General features: G+C 44.2%; 1 protein-coding gene across 2 annotated transcripts in view; it reads right to left on the reverse strand.

The window, feature by feature from the left end:
- LOC132509643 (neurotrophin receptor-interacting factor homolog) overlaps nt 1-2,476 on the reverse strand; it is a 67,121-nt gene extending 64,645 nt beyond the window's left edge. Inside the window, exons 1-4 of one of the 2 annotated variants that reach the window (XM_060130902.1) lie at nt 2,396-2,476; nt 1,899-1,972; nt 1,026-1,152; nt 161-256 (exon numbers count right to left, since the gene is read on the reverse strand). In XM_060130902.1, coding sequence (XP_059986885.1) covers nt 161-256; nt 1,026-1,098 — 169 coding nt within the window. In that variant the 5' untranslated portion in view covers nt 1,099-1,152; nt 1,899-1,972; nt 2,396-2,476. Of the gene's footprint in view, nt 1-160; nt 257-1,025; nt 1,153-1,896; nt 2,372-2,395 lie in introns of those variants that run through there. The other variant, XM_060130903.1, reaches the window with a different exon arrangement.
- Between the last annotated feature and the right edge of the window lie 14,011 nt (nt 2,477-16,487).

Genomic DNA, 16,487 nt, shown 5'->3' on the forward strand with positions numbered 1-16,487 from the left:
TCTGAAGCCAGAGGAAAATGCAGGGCTTGTTTCAGCATGTCTGCAGCTACTCATCACAACACCCCACTGAGGGTTTTCCCCATCCACCTCCTTTTCTAAGACACTAGTTCCTCACTAACCAGGACTCCCGTGCCAGGACTCCCATGTGCCTGGTTCTCACCTGAAAAGGTGTCTCGAGGAATTCCTCTCTCCACCGACCAGAGCTCTTCCTCCTCCTCTAACTGAGATACCACATCTGGCTTGGAAAGCTGATGTTCTGCCCAAGGGAAAAGAGACAGTGCTTGGGGCGGGGGTCTGTGTTTGGGAGAAAATACTTTCCTGCTGTAGCAATTCTGTCCCTGTGTTCTCCCCTGCTAGGGCATGACTTCTGGTCTAGAGCAGTGTTAATAACCCTACCCATCCCATTTGCCAGCTGCTTGCTTTTCTGGACTCCTTTGCCAGTAAAGGAGGCACTGGGACCTGGTTTTGGCCAGCAAGACACAAAGGGAAGTTTGTCAGCTGGGGGCCTAAGGCATTTTTATTTTTCTTTGTATGACAGCTGTAGAAAGAGAACTAGCCAGGGTTGCCGTCTCTCCTTCTTTCTGCCTTGAACATGGACATGATGCTTGGCATCACGGCCATGCATATACTAACCTAAGAATGGAAAACTTCACGCTAACCATGGAGAGATGGAAAGGATGAGGGTCTCTGATGATACTCCTGAGCTGTCAGACACAGACACCACGTCCTGAAATTCTTGTTACAAACACAGTAAACATCCACTGCGGCATCTGGAAACATTCCTGATAGACCCACCTCCCTAGTATTCAACGCCTCTGACGGATGGACTGGGTAAAGCTTCAGAAGTTATATGTGAAATTGCCCTTTTCCAATGGGTACAAAGTAAAGCCCTCTCCCTCAGGCTCCAGGGCCTTGACATTTGAACTCGGATCTCTGCAGGCTGAGCCGAAGCAGACACACACTTCAGAGGCACCACATTCGTGCTGCAAAGCGCAGATCTTTATTGACACAGAGGCCATCCTTACCCACTGAGACAAGGTTCCTGTAGTTCTCCAGCAACACCTCCCTGTACAGGGACTTCTGTTCGAGGTCCAGCATTCCCCACTCATCCGGGGTAAAACCCAGGGTCACATCTTCAAAGATCACTGGTTCCTAAAACCCACAGGTGCGTGTTCAGCCAGGGCCTGTTGTCACCCATGCTGACAGGAAGGGGAGGCTGACTGAGCACATGTAGGCACAATCAACACGGTGACCTGAGCATTCCAGGTGTGTCTCACCATGAGTTCCTGCATTTGTCTGAAACAGCAAACGCAAGCTTGACCCTATCAGGTCACAGCAAGGAAGACAACCCATGAGGCTGGAGAAGGTTTTTCATTCTCTGAAAACCTCTCCATTTTTTGTTGACCTGGGGATTCCAACATTTGTATCAGTGTGTATACCTCCTGCTAGGAGATTATGTGAGCTGAATGATCAAACCCCAGCCTTCAGCCCCCACCCACTTCCCATACTGCTTCTACTTCCTTCACCTGTCAAGGATTCATTCTCAGCTCTCTTCTCTCAGGGACTAAGCTCTAATGCCAAAGTACTGTTTAAATATAAGCCTGATCCCTGCTTAGACCTGACAATGCATACCCCCATCCCACCCCCAGTTTAAACGGTAAATTAGTATCCCCCATACTTGGACCTCTATTCTAACCACTTCCTTGGAAAGTAACTTGTTATCACTCCACTCACTAGGGTCTCTTCTTCCCATCCACTCCCCCTCCCCTTCCCCTTCCCGAGATGCTACGGGGCCCGGGGGCATCTCAGGGAAGGTGGTGTCCCACCATCAGCCCGCCACCCCCGCTCCCAAATCCAGGGGTAGACTCAGAAACTCATAAAGAAGCCTCTACTCACACGGAACCAGGCCGTCGGAAGCCCGGTGGCCATACCTTCCTCTTCCTCAACGTGTCTCGTGGGAGTGGGCAGAGTCCTGAGAAGGTCGAATTTGGGAGGTGGGAGGGGCATGAGCGCTACGCCAAGGCCCCCCGCCCCCCTCGGCCCAATCAACAGGAAATGACAAGTCCATTCCCCACCTCGGAAGACGCCCTAAAGGAATGTCTCCACCTGCTCTTGAACACGTAAAGGGACGGTTTCCCACCTTCCTCACCGAGAGGGAATCACCCCCCGCCCCCGTCTGCCCGCAAGCGCCGGGAGGGGGTGGCCCCGCCCCGCGTCCTCTGGGCCCCGAGTCCCCGACTCCCACTGCCCCTAAAGGCCACACGGCGGAAGGACGGCAGGCGAGGCTGGCTCTGGGCTGCTACGATTGGTATGGTAGGGGCCGCGGCTCGGCGCTCCCCGCGGAGCGGCCCTAGAACTGAGCCCCCGACGGGCGCAAGTTTCCCGCCGCACTCACCCCGCGCGCAGCGCACAATGGCGCCCGTCGGCCCGCGGCGAAGTGCGTCAGCGCGCCGGCCTGGACTACAACTCCCAGGCACCCCCGCGGCGCGGTGCGCCCCACCTAGCGGGCGGCGGCCATCTTGGCCGGCCAACTCGGGGCGGCAGGCGAAGCCCAGGCGGGGGAGAGCGCTCTCGGCGGTCCCGCTGGGCAGGAGGAGGCCTTGGGAGGGGCAAGTCAGGCCGCTGGGCCACAGCACCTGGGTGGGCGACGACGCAGGCCGGGAGGGATCCACACCCTGCCACGAGGGCTGCTAACGCATGGGACCGGCCGGAAGTGGATAAAGGGAAGCTTGGGAGGGGCAGGGCCGGAAGTGCTGAGGGGCGGGGCGAGCTTCTGCTCACACCCAACGTAGGGGGAGGCGAGGCGGGCCGGAAGTGCGGAGGGGCGGGGCTAAAGTCTTGCCAAGTTCTGGGAAGAGGGCGGTGCTAAAGGTGCGTCCACGTCTAATGGAGAGGAAAAAGGGGCGGGTTGGGAGGGTGGGAAATGTTCTGGAGACGGGACTGAAATCAGCCAGAGGTCCTGGGAGGAAAAGAGGGACGGGCCTGCCCCAAAGTGTGCAGAGGTTGAGACTAAATGTCCTCCAGGCCCAGGGAGGGGAGTGGGGGTCAGGACTGTCTACTCAAGTTGTGCGAAGGGCAGGGTTAAGTGGACCCAAGACACAGGGATGGGGGCGTGGCTGTTGTCTACGGTAAACCAGAGCTAGACGGAAGTTAAAGCGGTGAAAGTAGATTTTATTCAATAAACTATTGCAACCGGGGAAGGGAGACTCCAGTGTAGAACTGAGATCAGATCTGAATACAACCAGAATAAGTGGGGATTTATGGCCTAGGATTGGGGGAGTGGGATACTGGTGGATAGAAAATGAAGAAAAGGAGACATCAAGTCTGGGGGGATTCTGGCTGAACCAAGATAATAGGCTTTTTTACTGAAGGCAGGCCCAGGTGATGGGATATCACCTGGGATAGAGAGTGGGGATGAGGAGTTTGATCAGATATCAAGAGTAAGGAATTCGTGATAAACTGACTTAGGATTCTTGCTAAAATGGGATTCTACGAGGAAGTACACGTATGGGGCTTACTGGGGAGAAAGTTAAGGGTAGCCTGTCTGATGTTTGGTTAAGCAAAGAATCAGGGAGTTGGAGTGGGCTGGACAGGATTCTCTACCCCGTGTCCTCTTCTATGAGCGAGATGCCCATATCTAGGAAATGGGAGAAGTCTTTCGCTGCCCAGGACCCGGTGTGTGCTCTTCTTCCTTGAACCCAGCCCACTCTCATCTTTCTTGGGAGCCCAGGACAAATTATTTTCATGTCTTCCTCAGAGTCCAGTATTTGGTGTCCTTTCATCTTCCTTAGTTTCCAGGGCCCAGGCTCTGATGTCCTCTCTCCTCCTTGGTGCTTGGTTCTCTCTTATCCTACTCTGACCCAGGGCTCAGTGTACTCTTTCTCCCCTTCCTTGGGGTTTCCTAGCAGGTTTCAGCAGCCCTGTGCCTCTGTTTGGATCATCCTGTCCACTGCATGCTAAACTTGTTCTGGGAGTTGTTAATTTCTATGGCCACTGTGGAGAATATCCACGTGCAGGCTGCACATTGTTCATCTTATTTGTTGCAATTAAGACAGTATATCTGTTGACTTTTGCATATTAGTATTTAGAGACTATGCAGATGTCTTTACTTCTAACAGCACTTCCCTGGATTTTACTTGGCTGTTGATAAAATAACATCCCATTCATTAAATAATTTAGGCCTCTTTTCCATACTTTGACTTTAAAAAAATTGATGTTCTATAGCCCTAGGTAGTATGACTGGGCAATTAATTAGCCATATTATTGTTTTGTTTTGGATGTGACTAGAGATGCTTCCAGTGATTCACCTTCAAGTTTGATGGAGGCCTTAACATCTTAAGAAAGAAAGCATTCTTGGAAGTTCAGTTTTTTCTGTTTGTATGGTATAGAATAAAAACATGATTTTAGGTTAAAAAGTGTTTTTAAATAAGTATAGTATTTGAGATTGATTCATGAAACCCACTTGAATACAACTTTTAATAATAAATTGCATGTTCTTTTTTCATTTAGCAAATTAATCATACTATTTAATTTACTGTAATTTGATTACATTAAAAAAACATTTCTGAACAAATGTTAACTATTATGCATGTAAAATGTCAAAAATATTATGCATCCTGTTTGCATACAGGACCCTAATCCTTTGTTCTAAGCCTTCAGGGCCAGAAGTATTTTAGAATTCATAAGCATTTGGATTTTAGCAGTATAGTAAGGTGCATACACTGCGCAATATGTAACATCCCAACAGGTCTGGGGCAGCGTCTGGGTATATCTGTATGAAAATATATGAGGAGTCCCACTAAGTTAGAGAGAAACAAAGTGTAAATAGCCGTGTTAGTTCAGGTAAATTTTGCAGAGACATAATAGGGGGAAGAAGCTTTTCATTAGAAAACATTTTAGAATTTAGAATTGCAGAAAAGGCATTGTGGATCATTTATGAAAATTGCTGGATTAGCAGTAATAATCGTTTCATTCAATTGCAAAGTTTAATTTGCCCTTTTCCTCTCTTAATATAGTCTGACAAACATGTTTATTGAGATACTGAATTGTTGAAATATATTAACATTCTTTCATATGCTTTTTAAAATCAGTAGTCCACTATTGGTTTAATTTAAACAATTTATGACTAAGAATAAGAGATATAAAACTATATATTGACCAAATCACTATGGTAGCTGGTGGCATTCAATCGACTGAGTCATGGACCTACAATTTGATCTCCATTCACCGTTATTATTTCATCACACATAGCATCTCAAAGTGTTCCATGTGAAGGGGAACACTTTAAAAGTCATTAAAAAAACAAGAAAATGAAGAAAGATGTATATTTTTGTCTTTGAAACATGAGCCTCTAGGACACTTCTCAACTCCTCAGAGCTTAAGAACTTCAGGTTAGAGAAGGAGGAATAAATTAATCAGCATTTTACCTGTAAATTATTAGTATCATAACTATTTCCTGAAAATAGGCTTTGGGGTCTATTTATTACTGCTACACATTTGTTCGTCGCCTGTTCTCCCACACATCAAGAATAAGTTCAAAATCATGATAATCCAGACAGGATGTAGCACATGGGGGAAAGGTGAAGAACCTGAGCTCTGAGCAGAGACAGACCACATACAGCTTCCAGAAAGTGATCTCTTTCAAAAAGGAGTGTAAGAAGTCCACAGAATACTGGACAAACCAGTAAGTTGACTTTGGAATAATCCAGTTCAAAGCTTTGTACCCTGTATCCTATAGGGTGTGTTTAGCTGTAAATAACTGAAAATCCAACTACCATAAATAAACACCATTTCCTCACTGAAATGAATGTCTACAAGTAGGAGCTTCCTGGTACTCGTTAAGCCACCACTGTCATCCAGGACCAGGCTCCTACTTTCCCTCTTGGTATCATCAAGTGTAGGAGTGTCTCATCCTTTGGCCACTAGGATGTAGACAAGGGAAAAGCCAGCAACCTGCTTACTGCTGGTCCTGAATACAACCCATTTCAATATTTCTCTCTGCCTTAGGAAATTGACCTTTTCCTCTCTGATGAAAATTGACCCCCATCTTTCTTCATTCTCTTGTTTATTCACTCCTCTGTTCAATAACCATGGATTGATATACACATCCAGAACAGAAGGATATCTGCTTTCAGCAATCTGAAGTTTAAGATTTCTGTATGTCCTTGTTACCACAAAAAAGATAGGAAACAGACGTAAGAGCTGTAACTATTAGAAAAGAAAATATAAAAATGCTTCTATTAATAGATAACATTACGAACTTCCCTGGTGGTCCAGTGGTAAGACACCCTGCTCCCAGTGCGGGGGGCCCAGGTTCGATCCCTGGTCAGTGAACTAGATCCCGCATGCATGCTGCAACTAAGAGCCCACATGCCACAACAAAGCTCCTGCATGCCACAACTAAGACCCAGTGCAGCCTAAATAAATAAATATTTTAAAAAATAGATAACATTAGAATACTTTAAAAATCCAATTGGAGGGCTTCCCTGGTGGCACAGTGGTTGAGAGTCCGCCTGACGATGCAGGGGACACGGGTTCGTGCCCCGGTCCGGGAAGGTCCCACATGCCGCAGAGCGGCTGGGCCCGTGAGCCATGGCCACTGAGCCTGTGCGTCCGGAGCCTGTGCTCCGCAACGGAAGAGGCCACAACAGAGGGAGGCCCGCGTACCGCAAAAAAAGAAAAAAAAAAAAAGAAAGAAAGAAAGATACATGAATCAACACACAGGTACACACAAAATCTGTATAACCTTAACAAGTATATTGAAAAGGAGATTCAGAGTAGAAGCATAGAGACGTAACTGTCTGGGATTAATTTGTTGGGAAATGCAAGGAACCTACAGGAAGATAAGTTTCTGGAAAGAATTACAAGTAAAATTGCATAAATGAAGATGAGTCTTATGTTCCAGGTTGGGAAGGCCAACTATAAATCCCAAATCATCATTGGGCTCAATACAACAGCAAATGGGATTACGGGATTACAGTGGGCTCTTTGGGAGCCTGGCCCTTGACTTTGCTCTGTACTTCCTCTTTAAAATGTGAGGAAAGGAACTGACTGCCATCTTCACAAGAACAATCAAGTTGGATTCAAACTCATCTTAAGGAGAAATGCCCTCAGAAAGTACTAGTTCAAAAAAATTCTTTTCCTTTCCAATAAATTTAGACTTCAAAGCCATCAACAGCATGCAGTAATAATCATAGAATTTTGTGTGTGTGTGTGGTGGCAGAGGATTCATCTTGTTCAGCAAGTTGGCACATTTTTTTTTTAATGGAGGTATGGTTTTCTTCAAGCACCTTTTTTTTTTCCCCTACCCAGAGAGGACCCATGTCACCCACTATGAAGACTGAGGGGGAGAGTGTACCCATGTCTGCATGTGTAATTTGATGAATCCACCATATACCCTTGTTCCTTTGTGTTTTCACATCATATCCTTGGAACTCTGGAATGTTTCTTTGCCTCCTCTGTAGCCCCTTGGCAGTGCCTCTCAGACTGCAGCTGGCCCTTCATGCTGACCACAGTGGTTCTCTGCTCTTTGTGGGGTGTCCACCTCCTGAGGAGTGACTCTAAGTCAGGTAAGCAAGTGTTAGCCTGAGCCTGCAGAAGCTTATTACCTGTGATGGCTGCTCCTAGGGTCCCTGACTTGTGTCTCAGCATGATTAAACAAGAGACTTGAGAGCAGAAGCTTGTTGGGAGCAAGAAAGGGTTATCATGTGAGATTTTTTGGGGCCATGAGTAACAGAATGTACCACCATTCACTATCTCTTTGCGTGAAATCCAGAGCAAGGGCTTCCAGGGATGGTTTCAGGTGCTCTGCATCTTCTGCTCAGCTCTCCTCAGTGTATTGTCTTGCTTAATCCCAAGGCTCGTGTCCTCATGGCCTAAAGGAGGTTGTCACAGTTTCACACATCACACGAAGCCATACAACATTTGGCTGAAGATATAGCCATCAGGGAGTGTGTTTGTTTCCTTTGGCACTGTAACAAATTACCACAAACTTTGTGGCTTAAAACAGCACGAATTTATCATCTCAGCTCTGAAGGTCAGAAGTCCAACACGGGTCTTTCTGGGCGAAAATCAACATATTGTCAGGGCTGCCTTCCTTCTAGAGGCTCTAGGGTAGAATCGCTTTCCTCGCCTTTTCCAGCTTCTAGAGACGTCCTGCACTCCTTGGATCATGGCCTCTCTCTCCATCACCAGAGCCAGCAGTGTAGCATCTATAAGTCTCTCTCTGGCTCTGACGTCTGCTTCCTCATCACATTGCCTTCTCTGACTCTGACTTCTCCTGCCTCTTCTTAAAACAAGGACATTCGTGATTACATTGGGCCCAGGATAATCTCACCTCAAGAGCCTTAACTTAATTGCATCTGCGAAGCCCCTTTTGCCCTGTAAGATAACATAGTCACTGGTTCCAGGCATTAGGATGTGGGGAGCTTTGGGGAGCCGTTACTCTGCCTACCTCAACAAAGGAATGCATTCTCTTCAGAAGCACTCTTTCTTGTAGACTTCCTCAGGCTCCGTTGGCTCAGGTTGACACAAGTGTCCATGTCCTGGCTGTGACAAGAGCTGGAAAAGAGTGGCTCACATTTTGGCATCTGTAGGTGACCCCTCCACGGTGGCTGGCACAAAAGCCAGCCTGGGTGAAGCTCATCTGCCCCAGAAGCCTCTCTTCAAGTTGAGTTCTAAGGACATATGCCCCATCTGAGAGCAGCTGGTGCTGGAAGTTTCTGGACTTGCTTCCATCAGGGATCTGGAACTGAACAAAGTCTCAACATCCAGGGAGCAGCAAGGAGATGGGTATCTTGGTGGAGGATTTGATGGTAGTGCTGGAAAGGAAAGGTGGTATTCCATGGAGTATAAGGGAAGAGCAGGAGCTCTCCCTTGGGTTTAGGAGGAAAACCAGATTTTCAAAGGATTCTCATAAAGGGAGAGGGAGAGGAAGGTCTTCAGAGTTCATGTGTGGGACATTTCCCCTCATCCCTTCCCCAGAACCATATACCCTTTTGAGCAGCTATGGGTGAGGTTGCTCCCAGTCCCAGTATCACCCTTGGAGTACGGACACTTCACCAGGCTGTGGTATGTCTTTTTTAAAATAAACATTTTATTTTTTTTCCTCCAGTTTTATTGAGGTATAATTGACATCCAGCACTGTATAAGTTTAAGGCGTACTACATAATGATTTAACTTACATGCATCGTGAAATGATTATCACAATAAGTTTAGTGAACTTCGATTGTCTCACATTGATACAAAATTAAATAAACAGAAAAAAAGTTTTTTACTTGTGATGAGAACTCAGGATTTATTCTCTTAATATCTTTCTTATATAGCATACAGCAGCAATAAGTATATTTATCATGTTGTACCATCAACCTGCCTTCATCAGATTCCCCCTCCCCCCTCCCCTCCCCCCCTATGGTAACCACAAATCTGATCTTTTTTTTATAAGTTTATTTGGTTGTTTGTTTTGAAGTATAATTGACCTACGATACAAAACTATTTTAGTTCCTGATACACAATATAGTGATTTGATTTATCTATATGTTTGGAAACGATCACCATGGTAAGTCTAGTTACCATCTGTCACCGTACAAAGATATTACATAATTATTGACTATATTCTCCACACTGTACATTTTATACCTATGACTCATTTATTTGGCCACTGGAAGTTTGTGCCTCTTAATCCCTCTCACCTATTTCTCTCCTCCTCCCACCCTTCTCCCCTTTGGCAGTCACCTATTCTCTGAATCTGTGACTCTTTCTGTTTTGTTATGTTTGTTCTTTTTTGTTGTTGTTGTTTTTTAGATTCCAAATATAAGTGAAATCATGCTGTATTTGTCTTTCTCTGTCTGACTTATTTCACTTAGCATAATAACTCTAGGTCCATCCATGTTGTTGCAAATGGCAAGATTTCATTCTTTCATGGCTGAGTAATATTTCATTGTGTATATATACCACATCTTCTTTATCCACTGATCTACTGATGGGCACTAGTTTTCCTTCCATATCTTGTCTATTGTAAATAATGCTGCAGTGAACATAGGGGTGCGTATATCTTTTCAAATTAGTGTTTTTATTTTCTTTGTATAAATACGTAGGAGTAGAATTTCTAGATAATATGGTAGTTCGATTTAATTTTTTTCTTTTTTTTGGGTAGTGCTGCGTGGCTTGTGGGATATTAGTTCTCTGACCAGGGATTGAACCTGGGTCATAGCAGTGAAAGTGCAAAGTCTTAACCACTGGACTGCCAGGGAATTCCCTGATTTAATTTTTTGAGGCACCTCCATACTGTTTTCCACAGTGCCTGCATCAATTTACATTCCCATCAACAGTGGATAAGGGTTCCCTTTTCTCCACATCCTTGCCAACACTTGTTATTTGTTGTCTTTTTGATAATAGTCATTCTGACAGGTATGGGGTGATATCTCATTGTAGTTTTGAATGTGATGTTGAGCATCTTTTCAAGTGCCTGTTGACCATCTGTATGTCTCCTTTGAAAAAATGTCTATTCAGATCCTGTGCCCTTTTAAAATTCGGTTTGTTTTTTTTTGATGTTGAGCTCTATGAGATCTTTTAATATTTTGAATATTAATCCCTTATCCTATATATCACTTATAAATATCTTCTCCCATTCAGTTGGCAACGTTTTCATTTTGTTGATAGTTTCCTTTGCTGTGCAAAAGCTTTTTAGTTTGACATAGTCCCATTTGTTTATTTTTGTTTTTGTTTCCCTTGCCTGAGGAGACATAGCAAAAAAAAAAAAAAATTACTAAGACCATTGTCAAAATGTGTACTGCTTATGGTTTTTACTATAAGTTTTATGGTTTCAGGTCTTACGTTTAAGTCTTTAATCCATTATGAATATATTTTTCTGCATGGTGTGAGAAAGTAGTCCAGTTTGATTCTTTTGTATGTAGCTGTCCAGTTTTCCCAACACGATTCATTGAAGAGGCCATCTTTTTCCCCATTGTATATACGTGCCTCCTTTGTTGTAGATTAATTGCCCCTATAAGTTTGGATTCATTTCTGGTCTTTCTATTCTATTCCATTGATCTATATGTCTGGTTTTGTGCCTGTACCATACTGTTTTGATTATTGTAGCTTTGCAGTATAGTTTTAAATTAGGGCGCATGCTACCTCCAGATTTATTCTTTCTCAAGATTGTTTTGGCTATATGGGGTCTTTTGTGTTTCCATACATATTTTAGAATTATTTGTTCTAGTTCTGTGAAAAATGCCATTGGTATTTTGATAGGGATCACATTGAATCTGTAGATTACCTTGAGTAATATGGTCATTTTAACAATATAAATTCTTCCAATTCATGAGCACAGTATATCTTTCCATCTGTTTGTGTCATCTTCAGTTTCTTTCATCAATGTCTTATAGTTTTCCCAGTGTGGTCTTTTACCTCCTTAGTTAGATTTATTCCTAGTTATTTTATTCTTTTTGATTCAGTTGTAAATGGGATTATTTTCTTAATTTATCTTTCTGATAGTTCATTGTTAGTGTATACAAATGCAACAGATTTCTGTATATTAATTTTGTATCCTGAAACTTTACAGAATTCATTGATGAGTTCTTGTAGTTTTGTGTGTGGTATGTCTTTTTAGTCCTGCCTGAACACTGACTATGCCCCTAGAAACTTGAAGATGCAGGCAACTCTTTATGATACCTCTCTCAAAGTTAGTAGTGGAATGCCACTTGTGAAACATTTGTGAGTTTTTATAAAAGTCTGTAATTTGTTTGACGTGACAGGACTATGCAAGAAAGAAATTGTTGGCATATTTTTCAGCTCTCTTCTATGACTACTATAAAACTGTACATATGTTGATCCCTATGATACTATAAGATAAATGATCTCTGCATGACACTTCAAATTTGGTGGTTCTCTGATTTTTATATGATGTAAAAAATATGCTGTTGTCATTGAAACATTTACATTTTATTACCTATGGCAGTCATTTCTATGAGACATTGTCCATCAGGCCTAGACCCCGAGTCCCATTAAATGACTTTCTATGGGAAATCAAGGGCACATGCAGAGCATAAGTGCTCATACCTTGTTATCTGTGACTGCAGGGAGTTACAAGTGCAGAGTCTTATTACATTCAGGTACCTGTTTATGGGTCAAAAATAACTTGTGGATTCTGCCTCCTTTGTGGTTTATTTCTGATATCAAATCACATGGAATTCCAACCAATAGCTTTTCCATATTATGTTCAATGAGTTTCTCTAATCTATATGAATTTCCTGGTGTCAAATAATGTGAAAGCCATAGTTGAAAGCCTGCCAATATTGCCTCTCTTCAAAATGTTCTCCAGTATGAGTCCTCTTGTGTTGGATAAAGTGAGAACACCTCCTGAAGGCTCTTCCACACCATTTACATGTATAGGGTTTTCCCAGTATGAGTTCTCTGATGTAGCATCATAAGTGCTGAGCTATGTTTAAAGCTTTTCCCACAGTGAATATATCCATAGGTTTCTCTCCAGTGTGTGTGCTGTGATGTTGAGTAACTGAGAAAAGCGTGAAACTTTTCCCTGAATGATTACATTGTAGTGTTTCTTTCCTTTATAGATCCTTGGGTGTGACATAAAGCAATCACACCTTGAAAATAAGCTCCTGAATTCACTGCAAATATGAAGTGTCTCATAAGTATAAATTCTCTCATACTGAGTAAGGGATAATTTGTGCCTATACATTTATAGAATTTTTCTCCTATATGAGTCCTAAAATGTACTGAAAGACAATCTTTCTCAGAAAAGACTCTCCCACACTCAACACATTTGTAAGATTTGTCTCCTGAATGAATTTGCTCATGGTTATAAGGGTTGAGCTCTGTTAAGACTTCTGTACACTCAACACATTGGTATGATCTCTCTTGAGTATGACTTCTCTGATGTCATTGTATAGTGGAAGAAGGAAGGACTGAGTTCTAATTAACTTTTCCCCCAAATGTATTATTCTTGCCGCTTCTGTCCTGAATCAGTGTTTCCTCAAGGGCCATGTGTTCCACCCCTCTCTTCTGGTTCTCCTGCTGCTTCCTTAAGTGAGCCTCACATTCCTGTTCTCTGCCAAATGTGGAGGGATGTAGTTCAGCCTTTGTGAATCTTTCTATTTTCAGGACAGCATATGATTCTAAGAGAAATGCCCTGATTTCTGGCTAACTCTTTGTTTTTGAATCCAGTTTCCAAGCCTGGAAAAAATATAAATAATTATACAAATATAGACATATATGTGTGTGTGTGTATATATATACATATACATATATATCACATATATATGCCTCCTTCCCACTTGCACAGGGAGGCTTTGCAAGTCACTAGCAGCATGTGAGGACATGTAATCCTTCTTCAAGGAGGGCAGTGAAAAATTGGGACCAACAATTCAACTGACTGGTTTTCAGTCAATGAATATTCATTAAGTACCCAGTATGTGCCAGGTATGAATAAAGACTTAAAGAGGATAAGGAATGAGCTGGGCAGATATCTGATGGAAGCGTATTCCAGGCAAGGGGGGAACAGCATGTGCAAAGACCCTGACGTGGGAGCATATCATGCATGGGAGCACCAGGGAGAGGACGAGTGTGGCTGGAGCTGAGTAAGGCAGAGAGAAAGAAAGGTGTGAGCTCAGGGCTGACCTGGTTGCCTTGCAGGCTGTGGTGTGGACTTTCCCCACTGAGGGAGCTGGGAGCCCTCAAAAATTTTGAGCAAAAGAGGGAGGTGCCATGGAAAGTCTCTGGCTGCTATGGGGAAATTTAGCTGGGGAGAAGGATAGAACCAGGGGGGCTGGCGACATGATCACTGTAAGAGATGCTGGCTGTCAGGCAGGCAGTGAGAGTTGGCTGCATTCTGGGTAGGTTTGAGCATGATGCTGGCAGGACCTGCTGTCCAGTCACAGGTAGGATATGAATTAGTAGAGTCCAGACACCAAAGAAGATTTGGCCTGGGACTTCCTTGGTGGCTCAGCAGTTAAGAATCCGCCTGCCAATGCAGGCGACACAGGTTCGAGCCCTGGTCCGGGAAAATCCCACTTGCCGTGGAGCAACTAATCCCATGTGCCACAACTACTGAGCCTGCGCTCTGGAGCCCGCGAGCCACAACTACTGAGCCTGTGCTCTAGAGCCCACGTGCCACAACTACTGAGCCTGTGCTCTAGAGCCCACGTGCCACAACTACTGAGCCTGTGCTCTAGAGCCCATGTGCCACAACTACTGAAGCCTGAGCACATAGAGCCCATGCTCCATAACAAGAGAAGCCAACACAATGAGAAGCCCGTGCACCACTACAAAGAGTAGCCCCTGCTCACCACAACTAGAAAAAGCCCGTGCGCAGCAACGAAGACCCAACAGAGCCAAAAATAAATAAATAAATAAATAAATAAATAGATAAATAAGTTTATTACCAAAAAAAAAAAGATTTGGCCTTTATCAGGGAAAGAATGGAAATGCTGGTGACCAAGACAGGCAACGCTGTGAGAGGAGCTGGAATTGAGGACAGCACTGGCATTCGCTTTGGGGCATGTAAGATGCTCATCAGGCCTTCCAGTGGAGAGTCAAGGAGGCAGGAGAATGTTTTAGTCTGGAGTACAGGGAGGGGCCTAGGCTGGTATGATGTACTTGGGGATCATCAGCAATAGAAAATCTGAAAAAATGAGGCACTGACCAGAAGAGGGAGTACAGAGGAGAGTGCTCTTCAGAGCAGAGGAGTCTGATAACGGAGAACCTGGTGTGAGGAGGGGCAAGGCAGGGGGAGATCCCGACCTTCTTTCTCAAGCCTGAGGCACTTTGGCCTTCGTGGGCTCCTTCCTCCATCAAAAAATAGAAAAAAATACATTTTATTACTACATTGGTATAAAGATGAACATAAGCCAGACTGGATTACATTCATTTTTCTCCTCTAATTTTAAAAGGAATGATACCATTTTGGTAGACCCTAAGGAATCTTGAGCACTCTGGCTTCTGTTCCTGATGGAGAAGTCTAGGAATTGAAAGAGGATCAGAGGCCACAGAAACCAAGGGGCTAGAACCCGATGGAGCTGGGGGGCAGGACTCGACCAGGCAAGGCTTTGTAACCTGAGTGAAGGATCTTTTTCTTTAAGGGCACTATGTGCACCAACAGAGGACAAGGCACCAAGGATAGACTATTGCTTGGCTGCCACGCTGACTTGCCTTCAAAGAGGGACCTGCTGTCAGCTGTGAGCTCCTTAGGAGCCCGGGTCACACTCTTTTCCCAGCAGCCTCTGGCCACCAAGCACTCAAGTCCATGGCCCACAGGCCTGGATGTTTGCACCCCACACAAGACTCCTCTCACCGGCAGTCTGCCCTGAGCTTATTGCTGGGCAGCATGGTGGTCTGACAGTGCCTCCTGGCCAATCCTGCTTTCTCCCCTTTTCACTTTTTCATTCTTTTACTAGTGTTACTCCCCAATAAACTTTTGTACTTCTGACTCCATCTCAGTGTATGCTGACCCTGACTATGACACCTGGAGAAGCCAGATAAGAACATCAGAGGAAAAGTAGTCAGGGGAGCTGCTACATAAAGGTTCATACACAGTTGTGAGATAGACTCCAGCATATACATGGATAAACAATGTAAAGTGACCAGTCCTGAAAAAGATTGGGTAGCTAATTAACAGACATACGGGGAGTGTGCAGACTTGCTGGTTGTCAAGGGCCTGCAAGTTAAATCAATGCATTTCAACTTCTAGAGTGGACATTGTGGTAGGCAAAATTCTAAGATGGCGCCCATGATTTCCACCTCCTGGTATTACACCCTGATTCATTTCGGTTGTACAGCAAAGAGGAAGGGATTTTGAAGATGTAATTTAGGTTTTAAATCAGTTGACCTTAACCTAATCAAAAGGGAGATTATTGGTGATAGATCAAGATGGTGGAGTAAGAGGGACATGGATCGCACCTCCCTCCATGAACACATGAAAAATACATCTACATGTGGAACAATTCTCACTGAAAACGAACTGGAAGTTGGCAGAAGAACTCCTGTACATCCAAGGCTGTAAGAGAGATCCACAAGTAATTGGGCAGGAAGGGAAGAAAGGCGACCACATTGGGACCTGTGTCCCTGGGTGGGGACTAAGAGGAAAACCCTAATAACCCAACTGCCTATCAGCAGATGATTGGTTTAAGAAGGTATGGGGACTTTCCTGGTGGGGCAGTGGTTAAGGCTCCGCGCTCCCAATGCAGGGGGCCCAGGTTCGATCCCTGGTCAGGGAATTAGATCCCACGTGTATGCCGTAACTAAGAGTTTGCGTGCCACAATTAAGGAGCCCACCTGCCGCAACTAAAGACCCAGTGCAACCAAATAAATAATAAAATAAATATTAAAAATAAGATATTGTATGTATATATTACATATATACATGTGGTATGTATGTATATATTATATATATACACATTGCATATACATATATGTGTATACATATGTAATGGAATATTACTCAGCCATAAAAAATAATGAAATATTGCCATTTG

This window comes from Lagenorhynchus albirostris, chromosome 19 (assembly GCF_949774975.1).
Source record: "Lagenorhynchus albirostris chromosome 19, mLagAlb1.1, whole genome shotgun sequence".
In the NCBI taxonomy this organism is placed as follows: Eukaryota; Metazoa; Chordata; class Mammalia; order Artiodactyla; family Delphinidae; genus Lagenorhynchus; species Lagenorhynchus albirostris.